The sequence below is a fragment of the Pezoporus flaviventris genome, unplaced genomic scaffold, assembly GCF_033815535.1.
Source record: "Pezoporus flaviventris isolate CSIRO_AGI_PZ_B2104156 unplaced genomic scaffold, CSIRO_AGI_Pfla_v1 ptg000016l, whole genome shotgun sequence".
Taxonomy (NCBI): domain Eukaryota; kingdom Metazoa; phylum Chordata; class Aves; order Psittaciformes; family Psittacidae; genus Pezoporus; species Pezoporus flaviventris.
In genome coordinates this window covers 9,800,505-9,825,741 of record NW_026892564.1, presented here as the reverse complement: position 1 = coordinate 9,825,741, position 25,237 = coordinate 9,800,505, and the positions used below count along the sequence as shown (strand labels likewise).

Sequence of the window (25,237 nt, the reverse complement as noted above, 5' to 3'; positions counted from 1 at the left end):
ATCTGGTGGGGACATCAAACCAACTCAAAACTACCCAGCTCTGATAGAAGGGATGCTTTAGGGTAGATAAGCAAGGTAGATTATGATTCTGTTAGAGAAGACTCCAGCATTTCTTCCTTAATGCAGATAATGGTTCCACGCAGGCCCTGTCTGTTGAATTTCTCCAAAGTTGCTTGCAGCCCTCCCTAGTTCTGAAGGCTAAGTAACTGTATCAATTGGCAAAATTTGCTCATGGAATACAATAATAGTGTGGGAAAGGAGCTATAATGATAGCGTATAAATGTCATTTCATTTTTTCAAAAAGTAACTGAACAGATTTATGTGTTTTTCCACTCCGTATTTCTTCACTTCCATATATCTAACAGATTTTTCAATACAGAAGCAAGTAGTCCTATTTTTAAAGTCTGCAGGGGTATGCTTAATTAACCAGTAGAAGGAAAGCAACTACTAGACAGGTTACACAACAGTCCCAAATTTTGTTTCCAAATTGTAACCTTTGAAGATAGCTGCACTGATACTGACCACTGCTATCAGAGTGATGAAGAATGTCACAAAACTGTATTTTGAAGGAATTACTACTAGAACTCTGTTTAATTGCTGCACTTAATAATACACCCATGCTTTCATTAGAAAGAGAGTATGTTCACATTAGTACTTTACACAGGTACTAGGCTTGTGTATTTAGATGTACAGTAATACAGTTAAATCTGAAATAAGCCCTTTCCCCTCCTCCACCCAGCCAACACAAAGCAATTGCAAGGAGTTCAATGACAATTTCTTCAAGTCAAATTTTCCTTTGACAACCATGAAAAACTACTAGTACCAACACAACTGAAGGCACTAAGTTAAGGGAGAACCTTAACAATGATTAAACTGCAATCACAGTGCTGTAACAGATCTGGTAGGCCAACTGAAGCCACCTCTTTCTAATAACTAACTGCTGTCACTGTGGAAAACCACTGAAATATCTATTTACCATCTGATTCTGAAGCGGCTCGGATGATCAAATAACTGCTGGGCAACGGCTGAGTTATAGAACCAACGGCTTCACCTTTGGGACCCTTGAAACAGGAAAACAAGCAACAGCATCAGATGTTTTAATTCAGTTTTACGGTTTATCATTCTATGTAATAACAAGCTGACACACTGCAGGGCTATTTACTATCACTCAGCAACATCTAATGAAGACATGAATGGAAAGATGGACAGCCCTCTTTTACTGGATTTGTTCTTCAAAGACTTGATTCTAAGTATAGCTCCCAATTCAACCCCACTTTAAAAAGAACGGTCTTTGGGATTCAAATAATTTTGGTGGGTTCTTTTTTGTAAACCAGACTTGGCACAGTAACTTGGAAATGCTCTGCTGATGCTACTTATAGCAAGATGACAAAAGCATCAAAAGCAACACCATAGGGAAGTCACCCTCACTTCCCAGGGATCCCTGCAGATGGGTGTAGAGAGCTCACAAGGGACAAGCTATTCCTCATCAGCTCAGTGTTTCAGCTGAAGAGGCAAGATTGAAAGCAAGCAAAACAAGACATGTTTGTGGGGTGGTTTAAGAAAGTTAATTTACAACAAATGCTGCCAGTAGAAGATGCCGCATTTGTACAGTAACTTGCTTGTTTCTCTCCAGTCACATTTGTTCCTGATGAGAGCAAAGGTTCCTCTCAGTTTCTACAAGGATGCTATGGATCATAGCACAGAGAGACATGAAGGCAAGCCAAACTCTTGCAGAGAACAGGAGGCCTTCTTCAGTGACCCAGTTCGTGCTTACTTTATATGTCAATGTTTGGTGTCTTGGCACCATCCTGTGCTGTAGTACTGCGCAATTTCTGCCTGTCTTCAGAAGACAGACAAGTCAATTGGTATTTACATAAAATGGAAGTAGCTTCTCCCACCCAAACACTATGTATTGCTATAGAAACCCACTCACCCTTTCTCCCTCCCTCCCTCCTTCCCCTTCAACTTCATTCCTATACAGTAGTCAATTCCACAACATATTTAGGTGTCTAACTTTAGGCTTGGCATTTTAATAGGAAAAAAACCAAGATGATGCCCAAGTCCATTAAAGTAATTTAGATGCTTAAGTCTCTCTATAAAAGGTATCAGCAGGACACCATGACATTACGTTCAATGACAGACAAAGCATGTCAAATGACAAAGTTTAATTTTCACTGTGAAGTTCTTTACTTACCAAATAAAAAAACAAATCCCAAAGACCTTTCCATTTCTGTCAAGTTTCATCTTGGAATAAAATGCTAACCCCACTGTTTAAAAGCCCCTTCAAAAATAGTTTACATATGGTAACTAAGACAACTGATAGGCAAAGAGGGCTGTATTAAACATACTTGAAGCTATTGTCGAAAAGCTGGGTTAAGCCTGCCTAAGTGGTGTGTTAACATATTTTGATCTTAATTGATTTCCCCCAGAGAAGCCTAATGAAAAGCCAGTACAAGGCTTAAAAGAGGGAACAGGAAAGCCAGCAGAAGTTTTGAGCAAAAGCAAATAAGGGCAGATATTTTAGAAGCAAGCAAATGAAACAGCCAGAACATTTCTGAGGGTGAGAGGTGGGTAACAAGGAGTCTTGGTGGCACTTAAATACCAATACAGGCAAGCTAGTGCTGGTGTAAATGATGTTCAGAAACTTCTAAATAGTCAGAGTATGGAGTAACAGCAACTAGGTGTTAGGAATAAGATTCCAAACCTCAGTCCCCCTCTGAGCAAGTGGAAAGATGCACCTACGATAAATCTGTGGAGAAGCTGCAACACAGGATTAGGAGTGAGCAGCTAACAAGAACCAGGAGAGACCACTCCATGCATGAGCACTCCTCACCCTGAGGGCAAGCAGGCAGGGAAGAAGTCTCACTCCCTACAGGTCCCTGAGGAAACGTGAGCACCACAGCGCAGAGCAGCACCAAGCAGGGGTGGGGAGGTGTTGGGCGCTGCATGGAGAGGACCGCGACACCATGGGTGCACCAGCGCTGTGTGAAGGGCTTGACCATTACCAGTCCTCGGAACTGTCAGGTCACAGGACATGGACTAAGGACAGACCTCTCTGCCTGCAGGACCTGCCCTTTAGGATTACAGTGCAGCCATGCAGGGTACACTACTCCATACCAGATTACTATAATTTAAGAGAGGAAGTGTGACTTTGGTGTTTGTTTTGTTTCGATGCAAGAAAGCTATATTCCCCTATGTGCTTTGACAATGCCTTGATTAAAACTGAATGAATAATTCTTAGTGAACATTTCAGTAGGTTGACTTATTTTGGAGTAACTGCTTGAGGATCTTGAGTTCCTCTACTTGATTACTGTTCTAAAAGCACTGGACATTTTGTTTGGTATCACCCATTATAGTTTCAAAATCAATTTTCAGTATGTTAGTGTTCTCTAGAAGAGAGACATTAGCTTCCATTTGTTAAGTGATTGCATTTGAACTGTCTCTGTTCCTGACAGAGAGATGGGTACAACTACACCAATATAAGGTAATGGGCATGTTAAAAATACCACTAGATTAAAAAAAAAACCCAACTTTAAAATTTACTTCCTACAGAATATTCATGCCAGTAAAACTCAAATGCCATGAACATTCAGAGAAAGCAATAAAAGTCAGTAAGCAATCACACTTGACTAAATTTACTCATGAGAAATTATTTGCAGTAGTTTTTCTACTTATAAATTTTAGAAAACTGAAATGGCATCAGGACCAGGCAAGTGAAGAAGACAGAACAAGGTACAGTGCATCAGCTACCCCAGAGTGCAGGTGGAACATCAAAAACCACAGCAACAGGGTTAAGGGAGCATGTGAAGAGACTGGCCACGAACTACTACAGAAGGGAATTTGCAGATTCTGGCAGTTTGCCAGAAGAACACACTTTGGGAAGTGTGTTCAAGTGAGAAAATCTGCAGTAGTTAGACCTGTGTGAATGTTTCTTGCAATGTCTCTTCCTGTACTGACTGCAAATGAGGCTCATTTTGCCTTAAGCTTCAGGCTTGTTCTGGTAAATCTACTCTGTAAATCAGTCTATTACTATTACGCTTATGAAAGTTTGCCTCTTGATACTATATCTGTAACTAGGACATTATAATTGAGTAGGTAAGCAAGGCACAAAAAGGTTTCAAACTTCAAGGCCTTTCTTCTAATTAAACCCAGTAATTCTCAACTGCAAATAGCCATACCAAAATGAACAAACGCCACTCCAGCTCTCAGCACATTTAGAATGGACAAAATCAACTTGTTCAGGTTCAAAATTTGACCTACCTTAAAAAAGTAAAAATCTGGTGGGGCATGTCCTCTAAATTCTAAATATCTAGTTAAAAAAACAAACAAATCCATTTTCTCATTGCCAAGCAATAAAGAAATATAAGACTGATTTGTGATCTTCTGCAGACAGGCCACCACTTTGCAATGCATGTATACTTGATCATAAATTATCAAAGCACATTAACACCAAACCCTATCACTTTGGAAAAGGATACGAATTTTATGTTCTGCAAATGTAAGATCACCACTGATGAGTGAAAAATCCTCCTAAGCTATGTTAAAATTAAATCACTCAAAAACAACTACAAAAGATTTGATCTAAGCCTGGTAAATTTAGGTAACATTAATAATGATAACTATTCAGAAAGATCAAAACAAACATCGGGATTTATACTAGCTGACTGATTTCCCAGTCTGAGGTAAGGAAGGCAAAACCAATTCAGCACATTCTACAGATGTAACAGTACATCTATATCAATTTAAGATTTAGAAGATACAATCTCACAATTAACAGCTATCTCAAGATGTACATTGCAGAGGGCATCATTAATTTATTACAAGTGCCCTAATATTGTACAGTAATTTCATCCAAAACAAGATGGCAATTTCGGAGGGTAAGTATGTTCACTTGTGCTGTACTTCCACACCCCCTCTCCATATGAAAACAGGAAACACAGACTACAATAGCTTGTTTACTAGAGTATAAACAATGAGTAAGAGCAAACATTAAAGATTCTTAAGAGAAACTGAAATAAACCTTTCCTATGCGGAACACACTGTGGTTTTCAACACTTACAGATAAGAGCTGCTCACAGTACTATGCCATGTATGACAAAGCAGACATCAGAACTGAAAACATTTATCTGCCTAAAACTGTAACCAAAAGGGAACACAACCAGCTAGCAAGCTGCAATATAAACTACTATTGCACAAGGAAGTAATCTGAATTTCTACTTTTACAAGCAAACTGAACTGAAGCTGACATTTTATTACATGAATGTATAGCTCTGGACACAAAAAAATGTTTATAACACATTTCAACTCTCATTTTGGCAAATCACTTCCCTCCTTAATTTCTCAGATTCAACTGATGTAAAATACGACGTTATACACTTATTCTTTCTGTTTACATAGTTACCACTGATGGCATTAGCCTCTTCAATGACATCCTTCTGCACACCACACTTCTGAAGCTATTTAAGTATACAGAGTAGCATAAATCAAATAATTTGTGATGAAAAGAACTAGATATTGAAGGCTTGTATTCAGAATAAACAAACCATTAAAGTTATAACAGCAAATGCAGTTCAGCTTTTCATTAAGATTGTCTTTACTGATTGCTGTCTAATGCTAGTCATCTGATAAAAAGCATATATACTACCACTAACCTTTATAGCCCATATGGACTGTTCCAAAGGATGAAAAAGTTTGAAACAAAAGCCATCTTTTTTAGAAGGCCTCTCAATGAGTTCACAAGCATTCAGGAGCACTGTTCCCACCCACTGGCCATTTTTGGGGGTTTTGTAAACAAGCAACACTCCTGGTTTCAGTACACACCACAGTTTGGTCCAGCTTTTCAAGGTACCACGAATCTAGAAGATAAAGAGTTACAGTTATATCTCGGTGAAACCAACACCAAAACCATCCCTCTTCACTAAATGAAAATCTTAACTGAAATTATTTATTAGCTTTTATTTCAAACCAAGTATATCAGGCCTATTAAAAATTTATCCGGGTTTATCAAAGACAGTACAAAAGCACAATTTCAGTCCTCACTCTTCTTTCTTGATTAATAGTTAGTCTACAAATGGGTTTACACACATCCATGTATGGGAAGAATGACAATTCATCTGAAATCTTCATGAATTATTTTATCTGGAACATAATCTATCACTAGCATAAAGACAGGATAATCTTTGGAAACAGAGTTCCTCTGAAAATAAGGCAGATGTCCGATTAGAAAAATAAGATGTTCAGAAAATAACTCAGATATATTTGAATATGTTAAATAAAACATGACGGCTGTAAGTTTCAACCAATACTTGAAATACAAGATCCTTTCAAGTCCCTGAATTTGCACGTCTAATTAGATGGCTTGCATCAATTCTGCCAACTCCAGATTTCAATCAGTTCTATGTCTGTAAGCCTGAATGTCAACTTGACCTCTGAGCAATGTGCTAGCCCGTTTACACTGATTTTTGCAAAAACCAGAGAAACTTTCTGCAGACAAGCAACAATTTGGAGCTAACTATAAAAATGGGTAATAGAGCTTTTTTCTTATAGAATTTCCAAGGAATAAATTTACAAATTTAAGGAATTAAATACCGATATATAAACTGCACTACTGTTGCTGACACTGACTGCTACCTTCAAGAAATGAATTCTTCACCTTTTGTACCAGTACTACAGGACAGTTCATAAGAATTACCAGAAATAAAGAAGAAATGCGCATTCAAATATGTGACTGAAATATTTTCACTACTATTACAGAGGTAAATAGAGCTTCAAGTGTACAATAAAAGGACAACGTAAGAACAGTAAAACCAATTCATCTGAAGTAAACGGCTACACACACAAGATGCACATTACTATTGTGACTTCAGTAAGTGGGAGCTAGGTTCTTTCATTATTCCCCTAGGATTTGAGCACAGAGACCCTGGGATGCAATTAGTGGCTGCTGTACTTGTAGCAAAACATTAACAGCAAGTAAAAGATTGAGCCTTTTCTATTCTGGTCAGAAAGCGGCAAGCAGCTGCTACATCTTCCACTCAGGTTTCACACTTCAATTCTGACCTTCAACCAATCAGCCATAACAATAACTGAGGGGTCTGTGATAGTGCTAAGTAATTCTTTTGTAGCTCTCTTCTTTTCTTCTCTGTAATTTTTCTTTTGAACCTGTAAATAATAAGAGAAAGATTTACAATGCCACAGCTGTAAGCCAGTAATCAGAGCACAGAAAAGCACTGATCAATACAAGCTGAGGAAAAACCTGCTAAATTGAATTGGCAATACAGGTAAGTAGCTTTAAAACACAGTATTTGACTTCAAGGTGCAAACAACTATTGCATGCTCTGTTTCAAGAACAGCTAAGATGTAACCGATTTCAGATTCTTCTGACATTTGCTTTTAATACTGAGGACTTTGAAACTCCTGATAGAATCACAGGGGGGGGAAACTAAACAAGCAAACCAATCCTACCCCCCTTCCTTTCCTGGTGTAAAGTACAAAACCACATTTGGGCTACATTCAAACTTAGAGGTACATTATCTGACCAGCAGTCTTTACCTGCCCATTACTTTCCCTCCCCAGTAGAAATTTGCAGCACTATACCTCACTCTTTTAGAGACAACTAATTTTAAGTTTCCCCTGACTTGGTATCCGCCAAACAATGGTGTTTGGTCTTGTTACAACACAGGGGGAAGAAGGCAGTAGAAAAACCATAGGTTCTGCATGCAAATTGTAACTTTGATAATTCAATTTGTTATTTCATTGCATGTAGATGTGCATTTATAGTCCATGAGGAGTTGCTTGGAAATTCGTTCACCTTGAGAGATTCCTTTTTTGTAAGTTTGCTTGCAGATAAAGAGATGTCCTTCTCGGAGCCATTGAAAAGCTTGGATTCAGACTGAAATTCACAAAATGCATAGTAAATAAATAACAGATACAAGGTTGTATTACTGTTGCAGGTACTTTAGAAAGTATTTGCAGTGCACAGTTAGATTTGTAAGGTTCCCACTCCCATTTGCTCCTCTACTGCTTCTCCTACTTAAAAAAAAAAAAAAAACAACAAACCCAAAACCCAACAAGCCACAACTCGTAACACGAGCTGTTCACCACCTATTTATGTAGTCTTTTTGTTATATGGGCTTTATGGGAAGGAAGTCTGAGATTCCTCCAGAAGAAGTCAAAATATATGCAGTAAATATTTAGCACTTGTAGCCTGTTACTCATTATGTCACAGTCTTGACTAGTTAAGAACTTCTTTAGCAGAGAGATAAGGTTTTAGGAGAATCCCGGTGTTTAAACACAGGAGTTGCTCCCATGCCATACAAATCCCAATGTCTTCATTCAAAACTTGACAACTCCTCCAAACGGATTGCTATACAGGAACTTACCCTGTGAGCCATGAAGGAAAATACAGCCTCTTCAATCTAGGAATCGGTGCTCTATAAATCATCAGAGTAAAACTGACCACTAACAGCACTCATTCTGCTCCTTCCTCCCTAATCCCATGTTCCAATTACTTCACAAGCCACCTTCAAGAAGCTCGCAGTGGTGATAAGACAGGGGAATGAGATTCAGGTTTGTTCATGAAACCCAAGTCCTCATTACCCTTGTTCACAGGAGGACAACATGCTGCCTCAGCACCACATGACTGCTCCTTCCTGCCTCTACCCGAATCTTGTAAGGTTCAAAGTTTGCTCCTTGGCATCTGCCACCTACTAGTTGAAAGGGAACTAGAACCACCAAATATTCACTATGGGTGTCCTGGGTTCAGCAGTAGCAGTCATGTTTAAACCACGACAATGGGATACAGAGCTCATAAAAACTAAAAAAAGAGGAGCCTATGACAGAGTTATCACATCATTCCTACTGCAAGTCAGAGGACACCAAGTAGGTATCCACTATATATGTACTTTAGCTAAATTAAGAGTTACATTTCTTTGTGCACTGATAAGCCTGATAGACTCCAAGTTCCTGCCTAGTCAAAAATAAAGAAAAAAGAAAAATCAGTGTAACCTTCTGAACTGTGAAAACTCAAGCAGTTTATGAAAACTACCTCTCAAGCTGTTCAACATTTCTGACTAGTAATTTCAAATCTCAGACCACAATGCAAAGTCTAGACATCAAATTTATGGTTTGGAATACTATAAAATGACAGTCAAAAATACGCAGGTTTTGAGAAAACTTACTACAATAAATATTAACAGTGTACTTGAGCACTCTTCTTAATACGCAAGTTGCTCAATCTAGTTACTTAGATAACTAGTGTCAAAAAGATGTTCAATAACTGGCAAAGAAATTTATCTCAAAATTATTTCAGTGATAAGGAAATGTTCTCTAACTTCCATATACATCTTGGAAAAATGAAGGACACCTCTTCATTTTGTATTAAAGACATTCTTAACACTCAAAATGTAGCTTTAAGACAAGCATACAACTTGAAATTTAATTCCTCTCTCTAGAAGTTAAAGGAAATACAGTACTTTAAATGTAATAACAGAAGAGGGAAAAAATGCTTATCACTGTCACATAAGAAGAGGTAATGAACTCGTTATGCAAGCTATAATGGAGCAACTTAAGGAAAACATTCATAAATATTCAAGTTGCTCACTAACAGAAAGCTAATGCAATCTAAAGGTCACGCATATAAAAGCCCCAAACCAGTATCACAGGTTACAGAAGCCATTTCCTCAGTATCTCAGTTTTAAAGCTCACTAATGGCACTGAGTAAAAGTCCGTATTTACCTGTTCAATGGATTACGAGCAAAATTAGTGATTCATGTATTTTTAAGCTAACAACTTTCTCAGACTTACACTCACACAAAGTGGGTGGGATCAAAACTTAAAAGAAGAAAACATTTTAAAGAACCTACTGAAGCTCTCAGCAAGGTACATTCAGTACCAGATTCTGGGCAAGTCACACGCTTGCTTTTCCATCCTTACTTAGAAAGAAAGGCTACTGCTTCACCTCTTCAGCTCTGACGGACAGTTGCCATCTTCTGTTAGCCTGAAGTTTATTTGTGGGTTATAAAAGAAATACCACTCTTATCAAGCCCCATATGCAGTAATTGCAAAAATAACGGATAAAGAAAAATATGTATTATAAGTAGTAGGAATATTGGTCTTATCTTTGATAGCAGAAAGACACAAACAAAAGTAACGGTAAAACACACAGAGATCCTGGAAAGACAAGACCCAAGCAAAATAAACACATGAAAGAGAAAAACCAAACTGTAGAGTCAAAGATAAATGATTAATAGAGTCTGAAACAAATCCAAGTTAAAAGAAACAGTATTAACTTGAGTTGTAAGTCAAAAATGATTCAGAGGTTTCTGGACCAACATAAATGTTTTGATTAAGAGACTTAAATGTTTTGAATTAGAAAGCATGACTTAGACCAGACGTCCCAGCACCCTGTCCAGCTGGATCCTGAAAGTATCCAATATCGGGGAATCCACCACTTCCCTGGGGACATTATTCCAACAGCTAGTTGTTCTCATTGTGAAAAATTGGAATTTCCCTAGGAGTAACTTGCCATCACCCTTCCTCTTTCCCATGTGACTCCATGTAAGAAAAGAGTCTCCATCTTCTTTGTAGCCATCCTTTAAACATTGGAAAAATACTGCTTCCTTGACCTCCCTGACAAGTGAGGGTCTAAGCTGCAGTAAAGCTGAAAATGCAAAGCTCTGTGATTCCAATTCATGTGTAAGGTACCAACAGCTTGAAATGCTTAGCTACACACTACTAAATTGCAGCATAAGCTGCAGAAACTAACCTGCTCACCCCAGTGCAATTTTGATAACACCATTTAGCCAGAGAAATGCTACTGTAATCCTTAAATAGCTTTGATTTCCTTTGGTATCTTTCTAACATTTCTCTTTAATGCTGACACATGAAGTATCAGACAACTTTGTGTCAAGACCTTTAAGTGCAACCCCTCTGTCTCCCAGGGCTACAGCTGCCTGTGCCCAGATCCAGCCCTGACAGACTGCAGTGCTAACCTTGCAGCAGAGCACTATGGAAAGAGCTGTGCATGGAAGCAGCAAGAAGCAGTCCCCTTCCCCTTGGGTGCTAGCTGCAGTCAAGCTCAGGTCCTTGGCCTTGCCCTGCCGAGCAGTCCCTGCCTGCTGTTTAAGTGTCTGTTACCCCATTTGCCTCTGTGAAAACCAGTGGACATCCTAGCAGAAAACAGCAGACCACACAGCTGGGTAATTTAAAGCCTTGAAACTCTATCCTGCAGTGATGCCTAAATAAGAAAAACAAGTGAACTTAGCTATTCCATTCAGAAATCAAACCATACACAACCTCCCCCTTTTGAAAAATGCAGTCTTTCCCTCATCACTTTAATCTTTGATGTCTTAAAGAGACACCCGTTTTCAACTGGGGCACCCAATTGAAAATACTGGATTTTCTAGAATTCCACATTCTGAGTATGTAAAAATCACTAGATAAAACTTCAGTGCATTAACATGCCAGGCACTTTTGCTGACCAGAATGTTCATGCAATAGGCCAACAAATAAGGTTGTATCAGAGTGGCCTACAAAATGGCCTAAAACTGACAGCTTCTATAATTGTAAGTTACAAATTTATATGGATTTGGGAAAGGAAAAGATAGCTATGGTAGATTTTTCTCTACGCTACTACAGTGACTTGTTACACAACTCTCTCATCATGTGCCTACTTTAATCCGAGTAAGAATGCTATTGCAAACTACTCGAGTAAATAACTGTAATGAGAACAAAACAGCTCTGGAGAGAAAAGACTTCTACATAAAAAGAGACTTTTTGGTTTCTTGGGTAGCTCATGTTTTCTTCCTTTTTAAAGTTTAGTCATTCCAGGATACTATGGTTTTCGTGACTGCGGTGTCCATGTCCCAACTCCACTTCGGATGTTCTCAGTTTTCACTCCATCTCAGTGAGCCTTTTCCAATCTGGGGCTACACAATGAGGATTATGAATTTGCTTGACTCCTGCATTTTCCATTTCTATCATCAAGACTACCAGGAAAGATAAACATGCATAGCAATTATACCTACTTTAATATTCTACTGAGCCAGCTTTCTGTTGCACGCTCATTGCCTCAATGAAATGGGCCTTTGTAATTAAATTCTGAGGTACAGAAGCCATTGCAGCAGACAGGACAACAAATTACACTTAATTATGTTTTACTCTGGCAATTTAAGCCATTAAAAGAAACCTTTTCCAATTACAGTTTCCCTACCATTCCTATGAGAAGATTTTCTACAGCTCAGTGAACAGTACCTTCACCTACGGCTTAAAAGGATTCTAAATTACGTTGCATACCAAGAGTTGGCTTCCAACCATCATTACACTTGGCAAGGCAACATCCCGCCTCCCAAGACAACAGTGAAGACTCCAAATTTCATTTTCACTAATTTGAACTGCAGATTTTAATGTGATGTCATCCTGACAACTGTATTAAGAAATTCCCTTTAATCTTTATCTATTACTGAATCTGAAGAGTAATCTTCAAGATTATCTACAATAAAAGTTTGATAATTTGTGTTTAAACTCCTTTATACACTGTCATTTTTAAGCCAGATTACTTTCCTTACCTTGCTTTTTGACATAGAATGTGATGTATCCTCTTTACTTTGTGACACATCATCCTTCCCTTTGTCAAAACCTGAAAAGACAGTAGTGTTGCAAATTATTTGAAGACATCAACTTGATGGCATCAGCATGAGCTAACCTTTGAAATAAATTTGCAAATTGTGTTTCGCATTAAAAAGCGCAAGCAGATTGGATTTTTCAACAAAGTATATGTACCAGGCCCTCACATCAGTTGAAAACATATCAGCTACTATAATATAAATTAATTTTATACCTACCAAGAGGTAAGAACAGTCCACTGTATTTGGGTGGCATGGCACACCATCCAATAACGTGATGAACTGTAAATACAGTGTGCAAACTTTTGTCCTTTTATCTTCTCTTATAGCAGAATACCAAACTGAGCCTTTTTTTGGTTCGTTCATTTCTGTAGCTAGCAGTAATTGTTAAATACCATGAAAGCAAATCTAAAACATTGATTAGGACTGCCAGTCAGGTTTTTTGCAAGAAAATAGGGAAAAGGTTGATTGCATGAGCCTTGAATTTATACCTTCAGCTTGATACTGCATAAATATGTCAAGACTTTATATTAGAACAGTTGCTGAAATCCCATTTATGCTCTGCCAGTGACTCATGGTATAGACCCCACATTTTCCCAGTAGCCAAAAAGCAAGTTAGACGATGGCTGTACCCAGTATATGTTTAACAACAGAAAAGGGGGTCACCCTTTTCATACACGCTACATAACATATACTGAGAACCTAGCATCCTTTTAAGGAGGATACATCTCAGTGATCCATTTACTTTGAAGCAGTTGGTGGTAGCATAAAGCTTTTGACAACAGGAATAAACCAAACTGTGCAGCACATTTATCTGGATATGTAAAAATGCCATCACTTCCACGCCCTCCAGATGCAAGGCTGATAAATATGAAGTCGCACACTAATTTCAGGAATAATCCATGCAGCTGCAAAGCCTTGCATGGCTCTAGCAGTGGCACCATAGACCTTTAGCCCACGAGAGGGCACTGCATTAGCAGACAAATTGCATAAACGGACACCTAAAGCTCTTCTGAACTTCCCTGGAAGATGCTCCGAACTTTGAAATAGAAATTGGTTACTCAGATCTCTAAAATAAGATTTATCAGAGAAACGGTTCGATTTTACATTTTTAGGGGACCTTGTCTACGTGTGGGGAAACCATGAGCTTTAAGAGAATTTTTATTAACTCTGTAGCAGTGTTGAGTAGCTTGTTCAGTGCAGGATTTGCTTTTTACACATTAGCATTTTCACCTTTCCACAACTTACAATATCCAGAAACTGCAACAAAGATCAGATTCATCTATCACAAATACATGCGCTGGGAAGTGTCACTGAGTTAAAGGGACATTAAGTTGGTCTTCAGGTTACATGAGAAATCATATTCCTCTTAGTTTTAGTCGTTCATCAGCCTTTTGTATTTTGTTTTTTGTTTGGTTTGTTTTGGTTTGTTTTTTTTTTTTTTTGTATTTATTACCACTTGCAGAAATTCTTTTGTAAGACCAGTTTTATTTTTAATTATATTCTGCAGTACAATGATATTTCATTTTATGTTTACACAAAGTAAACTCTACATGCCTTTAAATAAGCCTTTACATGTCCTTTATGGAAGCCCCTCTGCGCACAGATCATTAACCTCTTACTATTGAAACTCTTACAGCACATCCATGGTAAGTTTGTTCAGCTAATGAATCTATAATGCAGAAGACTACTTGACCACAGGGAAGAAGTACCTAGACAGGCATTAGATTTGTAGTACTAGGGAATGAAGAAAAATCGCAAAGGCATGTTGTGATCCGGAGACCAGAAGCCACATTTCCTATTTAATACCAAAACCAAAAGCATATTTTCTATAGCACTGGTCATTAGGTGCTATAACACCTCCATCCTTAGAGGACAGACCTGCCTTAGTTAATTGAGAAGTTACTAGATTCAATACCAGTCTTAGGCAGTCACACACCAAAACCATAGTAATGAGGTTCTGTCCTTACCCCCATACCCAAAAGAAATCCCTCATTTGGAGCCAGGTTCCACTGAAAAATGTAATGCAAGCGTTTTTTAACAGCTTTCTCACTTTTACTTATTTATTTATAGGCACATACAGAAGACTTAGTGATGGGAATCAACGAGGAAGTGCTAAGTCAGGATTGTTCTTACAGAAGATAAGCTATAATTCACAGCTTGCTTTCTAAAGCACAACAGTTTTATGGGCTTTACATATCCTTACTTAACAAACATATGCTTTTATTTTCATAAACAAGCTTTTCACTGGTATCACCAAGCAGAAATGAAAACAGAACTACTCTGTCCCAGAGAATCAGACACAAAGACCAGAGTTCAGTTGTGTTTCCATGAATTCAACCTCCCTGCTTCCAGTGTCCTGAACCTGATGTGTGCATGCCGATTCATAAACATGCTGCCACACTCACTGTTCCCTTCCTTATTCACACACAGACCAATGGGCTCCCTGAGGGGTTTGCTAGAGAGCCCAAGGCAGGGTGCTGCAGATCCTGGAACATCTTGCACTGCTCTGCCTCGGTCCATGAGGAAACCCAACCAGTCATTCTCGCATCCCACACCGTCCTACTTGTATACCCCCTCTCTGTAGAAGTCATAATAAGCTCACTCAGAACACTGACAGGCTTTTTTCCCCTATGTGCTAAAATGTATAAAACATATGGTTTTGAACTGAAAGAGGATAGATTTAGATTAGACACTAAGAAGTTCTTTACTGTGAGAGATGTGAGGCACTGGCACAGGTTGCACAGAGAAACTGTGGCTGCCCCATCCTGTGTTCAAGGCCAGGCTGGACGGGGCTTGTGGAAAATGGAAGGTATAGGGGAGGTGGAATTATACAATCTTTAAGGTCTTTTCCAACACAATTAGTTCTAGGATTTTATGTAAAACACCATAATTCAGGTGCAGATCCTGACACAGCCTCACCCACTGTAAGCACACTTTCTCCAGGGAGCCTCTGTTAAGTTGGAGAGACCTCAGTACTATAAGAACTCTTACTTCTAACAAGAACAGTTTCACACTAAATACCTACAGGGAAATATGTACTGAAACATCACAAAAAGCCCGTGGGCCCAAGCTGAGAATGATATACACTTTGACATGGAAATACTTGGCCAAAGAAACAACAGAACAATTATATTCAGAGAATCAACAATAAGAAATACTGTTTTCTCCCTTCCTGCTACCAGTTATGAAGAGCAAATCACTTAATGGATTTCTGACAAAGGCAACCGCAAAGCCAAGAAAGCTGAGCCTCTAAATGATGCTCTTTGTTATTGCTCTTTTTGTAAATTTGTTCATCCCAGAGGGACTGAAAATTACACCACAAGAAGTCACTGAATCAGTGTCTGGAGCAGAGACTGCCAAGGTGTAAGAGGCTAGAGGCAAGATCTAATGAAAATGAATATTTCAAGTTTTTCCAGTGTCTTTCAGCAGTGGTTTTGGGCTTAATATTTTAGCTTACTTGCTGTTTCCCATCCTGTAATTCAATCTTTAACCTCTTTAACAAGATAACCTGAGCTCACATTTCACACTGTAGAAATTCAGGTGTTGAAGATGTGGTCCTTTTCTGTAACTTGTATTAAATCTCTTGAACCCATGTATCATTTTCTACCTAAAGCAATCTTCAAAGTTAGAAGAGGGCAAGCAAGTGATGGCTGAATCAACCTTCAGAGCTGCAGACTGAGCTCCTAGTATTATTTAAGACATCTGCAGATTTGAAAAATAATACTTTCATTTTAAATGCAATCTCCACTTAAATGCTGTAGCCTCTAAAGCAGTTCTGGACATCAGGGACTGTGTTCAGAGCAGCACTATGTCTTGGCAGACTTTCTCCCACTGTGACCTTCTCTTGTCTTCAACATCACAGGCCCCGGGGCCTCTGAAAGCTGATCCCAACCCCAGCGCAGTCAGCCACAGTTCACGGTGTGACCTTAGAAGCGAAGGGGAACTGTCCTGAGTACACGTTCCTACTGTGAGCACTCAGCAAGTCCTTCCCAAACTGACAGGTAGAAATCTACGTAAGAACTCATGATGAGCTTTCAGATAGTTGCAAGTGCTCTATAACTGCACACACCTAGAACAACCAGAACTCTATACACTCAAGATGTCCATGAAACAAAAATCAAACAGTGCTTCTTTAGAGACTGAGCTGGAATACACAGTCAATACCAAAGGAAAGAAATCCTCCAAAATGTCATTTTTGACAACATTTGACAAAACACTGTAAGATCAGTGTTAAGGAATCTTTAGGATAAATCTGTGGTAGGGTACATTTTAAAACAAGATTGTTATGAGATTTCGATTTTGAAGTGTAACACAGGTATCATACCTTAGTCGCACCTAAAATCTGTCCCTTTAATCAATTCTGACTAAAGGGAAAAACCTCAAACCAACCACATAACTCTGCCTACATCTCAAATGCTGATTCTGTACCTCTCAAATACCACCTGCAATTGGGATAGCTGAGAAAAAAAGACATCAGAAAAACACGTTACTTTTAACATAAGATCTCTTTTACCTAGAAGGAAAGAACTGCTAGCCACTGGTGGCTTTTATCCAACAAACAGAAGCAGCAGTAAAAAGGTAATGCAATGCATGAGAAGACCACAAGCAGCAAGCCAAGCAATAATTGTGACTGCCAATGAAGAGCAAGGTACATCCCAGTTTGATTATTGATGTGCTGCATGAGCAGTTGTGAAGAACTAATAATTGAGTTGAAAAGCTGTATGCTTCTGGAGGAACTACGAGTTATACTTAGTGGGAGATACTAGTACTGGTGTCATACAGTAAACACAACAGGGGGAGAGAAAGGAAAAATCTTTATAAAGAATTGAAGGCAGGAAACAAGAGTCTGTTTAACTGACCAAATTTCAGAAGCTTGCTAACCACCAGTTTTAAGAATACAATCCCACATGAAATAATCCAGATTCCTCCATGGATTTTGAAACTGGAGTAATCAGAAAAGTCCTTTTATATATTTTTCTCACAGTATTTTGCAAACACCATCTAAAATAAACAATATTAGCCAAAGCTTGTCCTCCCTTTAAGTATACATGACTATTTTTTAGATGGGCAGTAACTACTCTTTGCTTAAACAAAACTGAAAGAGTATATCTTCCAGCACATTAAGGTTGTTTAAATTCTTCAGATATATGGAAGATCCCAAAAGATAAACTTTTTTACTTATATTTTAAATCTTGGGGTTTTTTATTTATTAAAAACTATTTTCCTTTTGTTCTGCCTTTTAAGAAGTCACTCACTGTCCACTTAGGGAGAGTAGTCAGCCATTCTGTACAGGAAGGAAGCAAATAGGAAACAAATCCCTTTTTGTCTCAGTAATTAACCAGACTACATGCATTTACTTCAAAGGTAGGAAGCATCTGTCTAGTTGCCAACACCACACTTTCAAGCTTTGAGATCTTTATTTCCTGAACAGCTTGAATAAAGCTCAAGTGCTAAGATTCTTGGTAGAAGGCTAATAATTTCCAGCAGCAGAGTGAAAAGAAATATTACAGGGTAAAACATCAAGCTGAATAGAACACAATGTTCCAACAACTGCCCTCACCTGCCTGAGCCTGAACATGCTGCTCCAGTGATTCTGCAAGCCAGTGATGCTGAGAGCTCCCTCATTGCCAGCCGGCAACCTCCCCTATGCACCCTACAACTTTTTTCCATGGCTATAGAGCCAGGGCTTACAAATTCAGTGAGCCACTCTGCAGAAGGCATATAATAAAAAGAACTATTTTATCACAGACCACCACCCCTGCCCCCTAACCAGCAACCTGTCCCCATAGGACTATCCCACAAAGTGCGTCTGTGCGCATGCACAAGACAAGTCAAGCCACACACAGAGTAATTCTGGTAAGAATGTACTATTGCTACAATGTCCCCTTTTCAGGAAGGGGTGACCTTGTAACACATTTTCGAGCATCAAATTTGTTAGGAGTAAACTGCTGAAATTCAGCACCTATATCAAAAGTGCACATCATGGACAATGAAACTCCAGAAATCCATTTCAATATTCCAGCACTCATTTTCAGCAAACAAATCTGAGCAAAAAGAGATTTAAGCCCTTTCTGGCGTTAAATGTCTTAAAAATCTTGCACTGCAGTCTTTAGCAAGGCTACGCTTTTAGCCCTAAAATAACCCTTGTTATTTTTTTCAAAGCACTGACGACAAGCATATAGATTCTTCAGTACTTACAGCTAAATTAAAACCTTCTGCTGTACCTTACTATTTTAAAGTATGTCCATTGCATGTGGGAGGAGTGTTAAGTACAAGGGAGGAAGGCATTTATAAACCACATCATAGAACTCCAGTCATAAAAGCCCAAACCACCAAAACAAATATTCCAGTCAGTACCGGATACACAAATGGCTTTTAATGCGGTGTAAAAGCTGACCAGCTCACTTGCCTATCTGCAAATCTGGCCACTACAAAGTGCTGTTATCTAAGTGCATACAAGCAATAACTCTCTCCGATTTCTATCAACATCTCAGTGCATTACTTTCATTCAAGCTGAAAAGTCCAAGGCAGAAATTATATTCTCTTCTGTACATTTTAAAAAATGCAAGATCAAAACAAACCTGGTAAAGCAGGAGAGAGTTCGTTATATCCTCCAAATGAAGCATTCCGGACAAGCTTTCGGCCATCAGCTCTTGCAGAAAACACAGATGAAATCCCAGCACATGAAGAAAACCTACGTCGCACTGGACCCTCTTCCTTCATGAGTTAAGGTGTTTGTGTAAGGATTATGTTCTCTGTGAAAGCTGTTTAGCATTAGCTGCTTGGAACAAGAGTGTTGCAGTAACAGCCTTTTACCTCACATTCTGATGAGTAAGATACAAAAGGAAAAAAAAGAAGCAAACGAAGGGCACATGTGAAAAATGCAGTGAAGAGACAGAGGCTGCCAAATCAGCAGCAAGCCAAGCAACACTATCCTCCTCTCATCAAACCCATTAGGATGCTTAAAGCAGAACGGCTTTGCTTCAGCTCCTATTTCCCACAAACACATCTCAGGTTTGGCCCTACTCATACATTCTAAGCAAACAAAAATGGTGAATATTTAGATTTTAAGGACCCCTTAAATTAAGCCTTTCTCCTGTTGGTCTTTCAAGCCCCAGATTTATTTTGCACAAAGCGAAACTCATGAGCTATGTGGCTTCCCTATTTGATATTGTGGCACACTACAGTAATCTGAAAAGGGATCCGATGCTTTGCATCATGCAGCCATATTGAGCTGCTGTTCAGGCTCTTACCTAGCTAGTTTTTATCAATTGACTGCCATGGCTTCTACATCTCCATTTCTTACTTTTTTTAAAAGGTGAGGAAATAGCTTTTTCTCCTCTTAGCCTCTGCCATATCTACATATATATGAGCCAACCTGACTTCTGGAAGAGTTTGTTATTTATGCCCCAAAGATTTTAGGCAATGAATAAAACACTTAAATGAACCAGCTTAAATTTTAACCATAAAAAAAAAAAAAAATCTCAGTGAATTGTGTTTCAAGACCAGAACTTAGCTGACCCAAACTGTTCTTGCTGATAGCTATCAGAATAAAGTCTAATAAGCTCTCCCTAACCTTCATCCACTGCTCGTTAGTTTGGCTGCCTCTTTTTGCCCTGAAAACTAGCGTGCATGGCCACACTCCTCTATAAGTGGAGCATCCGTCCCATCTGGTGCTTCTCTGCCAATCTCATTCCCTCCCCCCATCTTATTACTGAAAGAACAGGTTTTGAAACCTACTCTGTTTGTTGGAAAACAGAAAAATGAGGCACCAAGAATTGGCCTGAAAGTAAGAACTTGTGCTCTTCTTTACTCCATACTTGAGGTCTCCTCCTCTTACAAAGTGAAACATGCCCCACAATTACATCCATAATAGTGTGAATTTGATTAAACCTCAAATAATGCTGTCTCCAGCTGCTTATGCAAAGAAGTGTACTCGCTATTTGCAGCTCAGTAATTTCAGTTCACACTGGCTCAAGGATAATACCGTAGACCAAAGTATTTTATAACAACAGGTTTTACTATGCAGAGTGTATGTGCATTAGCACATGCATATAGAAACATACACTAATACTGAAAACACTGAAAATTCTTTTTTCTGATCATGAAACGTAGTAGCCTCCAGGATCCTATGAATCACTAGAATTTCTTCACGCTTCTTAAACAGCCTAATGTCCCAGTACATGCCAAGGAAAAAAGATGTAACCAAAAAAAACCCAAAATGAGAGCCATCAATAGAAACCATTATATGTGCTATGTAATTTCCACTTCTTCTGTACAAGTGAAAAACTCTATTCACTTCAGCACAGGGAGGGGGAGAAACTAGATAAGCATGTCATATATTCAAGCTTGCCTCCATTTATCCATTACTGTGGCTCATACTTCCCCCAGCTGAAGCTGTCCTTTTCCAGATGTCCCAGAAGGAACAGAAAGAGAGGCTGAAAAATTTAAGGAGTGGAATGGTGTGGTAATTGAAGAAGAAATGCAAGGAGGGAGAACTCCACTTTTTTCTCCTTTAAAAAAAAAAAAACAAAAAACCCAAACCAAACCAAAACCACACAGCTCTGTATCATTCCTGCAAATCTATCTTCTTAGCTACAACCTTGGTCCAAGTCTCTTCAGAATACGCATTTTCCTTTCCCTAATTAAAATCAAGAGAAAGCTGCAGGAGAAAACCTCCCCTTACACACAGAAGGAACTGTATCCTCTCATTACAGACCTATCTTGCCCAGCTAATGGCTCTGTTATCTCAACTCTGAGTCAGGGCTATGACCCTGCCCAGGACCGCTCTGCTGACACTGGTATCGAGATGTTTCTATGTCTTGCACTGGAACAGCAGGGTCACACAGACTCGGGGGAAGCTGCACCATCAGCCAACCGAACCACTCTGTTTGCATCTGCATCCAGTGACCGTGCCAGCCAGCTCTGTATACACTACAGCCTACCACATTCCTCCACAGCATAGTCTTCTCTGCCACTTTGTTCTCACAGAATCATAGGATCAGCTGGGTTGCAAAAGACTTTTAAGGTCATCAAGTCCAACCATTATATCAGGGCTGCCAAGACCACCAACTCATGTCACTAAGGGCCTCGTCTCATGTTTGAGGAAGCAACATAATCCTGAAAGTTTCCCCTTATTTCTCTCCATGCCTTTCCAGGTCTCTTGACACTGTTCATGTAACCTGTAAATAAGAACAATTAAAAACCTCTGTCTCTTTCCTATGCTCTTGTCACCATTTAGAAGTGAAACTGAAGTCTTTGGGTAGATAACATTAAGAATTACAATATGGATAATGCTACATTTCCCCCCTCTGAAGTCATCTCCCAACCAAGGAAGCCATTATCTGAGAGTATTCTACTTAATTACCTCTGCTTTAACTCAACAGCGAAAAGAGAGGCAGAGTCTGTGCCTTTTGCCAAAATATGACTCTGTCTCATCACCACCACAGAGGGGAAAAGAACAAAACCACCTAATTTAAGCTTCCTTCTTCATCTCTCTCACCCCTCCCCCCCCAAGACATCTTCACATTTCACTTAGATCTGCAGTGGTAAAAAAAAAAAAAAAAAAAAAAAAATCACATGGTTTGGCTGCAAAAAGTCACTAGATCCCCATCTTTTCAGCAGCTTATGGTTCATTATGCCTGCTAATACCTGTATACACATACTCATTTGCTTCAACTGCTTCAAAGCAGTATACGTTACTGGAGAGAGCCGACACACAACCAAAAGGCTGTCAGATGGAAAGGAGTTTGTAACATTTAATAAAAATTAGAACTTTTCTCAATGGTGTAATTCTAAGCTAAAGTTTATTGTAACTCTTGAGCATCAGCCTGAGATAATACTAAAGGCGTTTCTGCTCTCCACACACTCAGTGCCCAAAGCTCATAGAAACCGTAATTTCTGGCTCCAAATTTGATTCCTGAAAGGACACAGAGGTACTTCTAAGTAGCTGGAAGTGCTTTCATTTGCATGTTCAGTACGCTCTAATGGAAAGGTGCACTTCAGTAGCCATCCTTTTTCCCCTTCTCCTCTTTCTGCAATTAAACTCAGACAGAAATGGTCAAACTATTGATAAATTTGGAATGAGTAGCATTGATAAGGTGATCTTAGACTAATGTCCAGGAAGCCTTCTATCCTTTTGATATCAGTTCCAGTGCCCTACTAATTGATATATTTAGAAAATGCACTAACATACACAGCTTGGAACTTTATGCAGTTTCAAAATAGTCACAAACAGAACTACAGCCAAGTCCAACTGCACAAGCAAGACATAGCCAAAAAGCCTGCATAAAGAGGAAAGTATCTGCATTCTAGCCTAAATGCATCAGCTGCAAGCCACAGTGCATGAAAAAAAGACATCTGTACATGAAACAAAGATGCCCCATAACAAAAGTTCAGTACTTCATGAAAGCTGGCACTAGACTAAATATGTCACTGTCAGGGAGAAAAAGTCTCATGGTTTCTTTGTATTATGTAACACCTAAATCAGGAGGAAGATGGAAAAATCATGATGGAAATATTTAGTTCATCTATCTTCAGGAGGGGAGAACCCATGCTCAGTCAACCTGCTGAACACCTCTAAGAGGAATTTTTTTCCCCAAGAGGAAGAAAACTCATCTGTAGTATACATTTTCTAAAGGACAGAATGCATTTCTCCTTTCAGCTACTCATTTGGGGCTTCTTCAGCTGGCTGAAAAACAAATCATAATTCCATGCTTAAGACATTCTTCTAGGATACTGCCTGGGGCAAACCCTAAATCTTAGTATGTAAAGGCAAAGAGAAGGCACATGCAATTCCAACAGCGCATGAACACTTGACAAAGCCTGATTTTAGTTATAAAACATTTCTCAGATTGAAAAATATTTACAGCTGAAAAAAAAATAGTATTATCAAAAAAGACCTCTCCAAATTGTACAAGTATGAGTTCCAAGCACGGCAACTGAAATCAAATCAATATATTCAGAACTATTCAACTGATGAATTTTAAATATAATAACACCAATGCAATAATAGAACTAAAAGGATATCTAATGTTACAAAGCAAAAAATACTCCTCTTCTTATTAGAGGTATATAAGGAAAGCCCAAAATCTTCTTAAAAAAAAAAATTCTGTGAAAGCTAAAGGGATATTAAAGCGGAAGAAAAACCGATGGTGTAGCAGAGAAGACAAAGCCTTTTTAGCCTTGCCCTTCAAGTCTGACAATAATTTGCCCTGACATTTTGAAAACACTACCTTTTCCAGCAGAATTCTCCCCCCAGTCCAACAAAAGAAAAGGTCATAAATAATTATCCGCATGCAACAGAAACACTGTCTTCACAGCATGCAGAAAATAGATAAAGGAAACTGCTAGGTTATCATACCTATAAATGAGTTTTATCCAACAACTGACTTGTTTGCACATGTACTTGAAGTGCTTTTCTCCTATTTAATGAAATAAGTATTAAAGATATACTTGCCTTCAGACACCAATATCTGATTCAAAAAAAAAAAAAGACGTGCAAGTAGTTTACAGTGGCAAGTTTCTTTCCTCAAATATACTGCTGTTCTCTGATATTTCCAAGTCAAATGCAGTTTAGCTGAGGAGTAATTCCAGAGGCACGCCTGAGAGTGGTTATGAATGAACACCAAAGCTCCCAGTGCCTTGTTGGCAGCTGTACTTGGCTGAACCTCCCCACTTGTTAACACTCCTGCTCAGCTCCTCCCACCCTAATCAAATAGGTTTGCTCACTGCTCAGGTTTCAACAGTTTTCATCTCAGCCATTATGAAATTCCCAAGGTCATAGTTCAAGCAGGCCAGCTCTGCAGAGATTGTCGGGGAGAAAGAGAACTTGCTTGAGAAGTTTCAAAGTAATCAGCCCTGCTGTGCCTTTCAGACTCAGTGCCATGCTTTCATAAAGCCATAACCCACACACAAAAGAGTACATGCAATTTACTCAAGCCACAAATACTGGGTGGAGTAGCATTTCAGAAATTGCAAGTTTTAATAAACACACAATGACTTGCAGAGAGGAATGTGCCAGAGTATGCATTACAGCAAGAAAGCAGGACGTCAAGAAAAACTAGCCACACAAAGCAGAACTTAAAACATTTCACAAGAAATTCAGTCTGGTAACACAAGCTAAAACTAGATTATTTAGGGGTCAAATGCATTCATTCATTACTGTGACTAGAATTTCACTCGCATCCCGTTTGTGACAAGAATCATTAAAGCTACTCCAAATAAGTTGCACAGGTTTGCAGAACTTGGGCTTCACCTCCACTGAAGTTTGCTCTGTCACAGAACTTCAAAGAGACCACCCTTTGCACTGGGGTCAGGTCCCTGCAGCAGGTATTAATCCATAACTAGCCAAGGAATAGCCAGTCCACATGGCTGCTATACACTGCTGATTACAAAGTACTTCCTCAACATCAAAAAACAAGGTAAGACAAATGAACGTACCCCCCAAGAACACAGAAGAGAGAACAAGGTTCTCCAAATGCAAGGGCTTACGAGGTCTTAAGACAGAATTCCCATGCAGCAGGAGAAAGCAAAAGCATTAACATTTTTCTAAGACATTAGATGCACTTACTCTACAGAGAAAGTGCCTGACTTCAGAAGTAATATTTACTGAA

The 25,237-nt window shown here is 38.9% G+C and overlaps 1 protein-coding gene across 9 annotated transcripts in view; it reads right to left on the bottom strand.

Moving 5' to 3' along the window:
• Positions 1 to 25,237, bottom strand: part of OSBPL8 (oxysterol binding protein like 8) — a 93,287-nt gene that overhangs the window by 23,323 nt on the left and 44,727 nt on the right. For 5 of the 9 annotated variants that reach the window (XM_061454730.1, XM_061454732.1, XM_061454736.1 and 2 more), the window contains 5 exons: positions 12,564 to 12,634; positions 7,808 to 7,888; positions 7,057 to 7,158; positions 5,652 to 5,855; positions 977 to 1,061 (listed from right to left, as the gene is read on the bottom strand). In XM_061454730.1, the coding sequence (XP_061310714.1) occupies positions 977 to 1,061; positions 5,652 to 5,855; positions 7,057 to 7,158; positions 7,808 to 7,888; positions 12,564 to 12,634 (543 nt within the window). Of the gene's footprint in view, positions 1 to 976; positions 1,062 to 5,651; positions 5,856 to 7,056; positions 7,159 to 7,807; positions 7,889 to 8,378; positions 8,737 to 12,563; positions 12,635 to 19,204; positions 19,448 to 25,237 lie in introns of those variants that run through there. The other 4 variants (XM_061454733.1, XM_061454734.1, XM_061454737.1 and 1 more) reach the window with 3 other exon arrangements.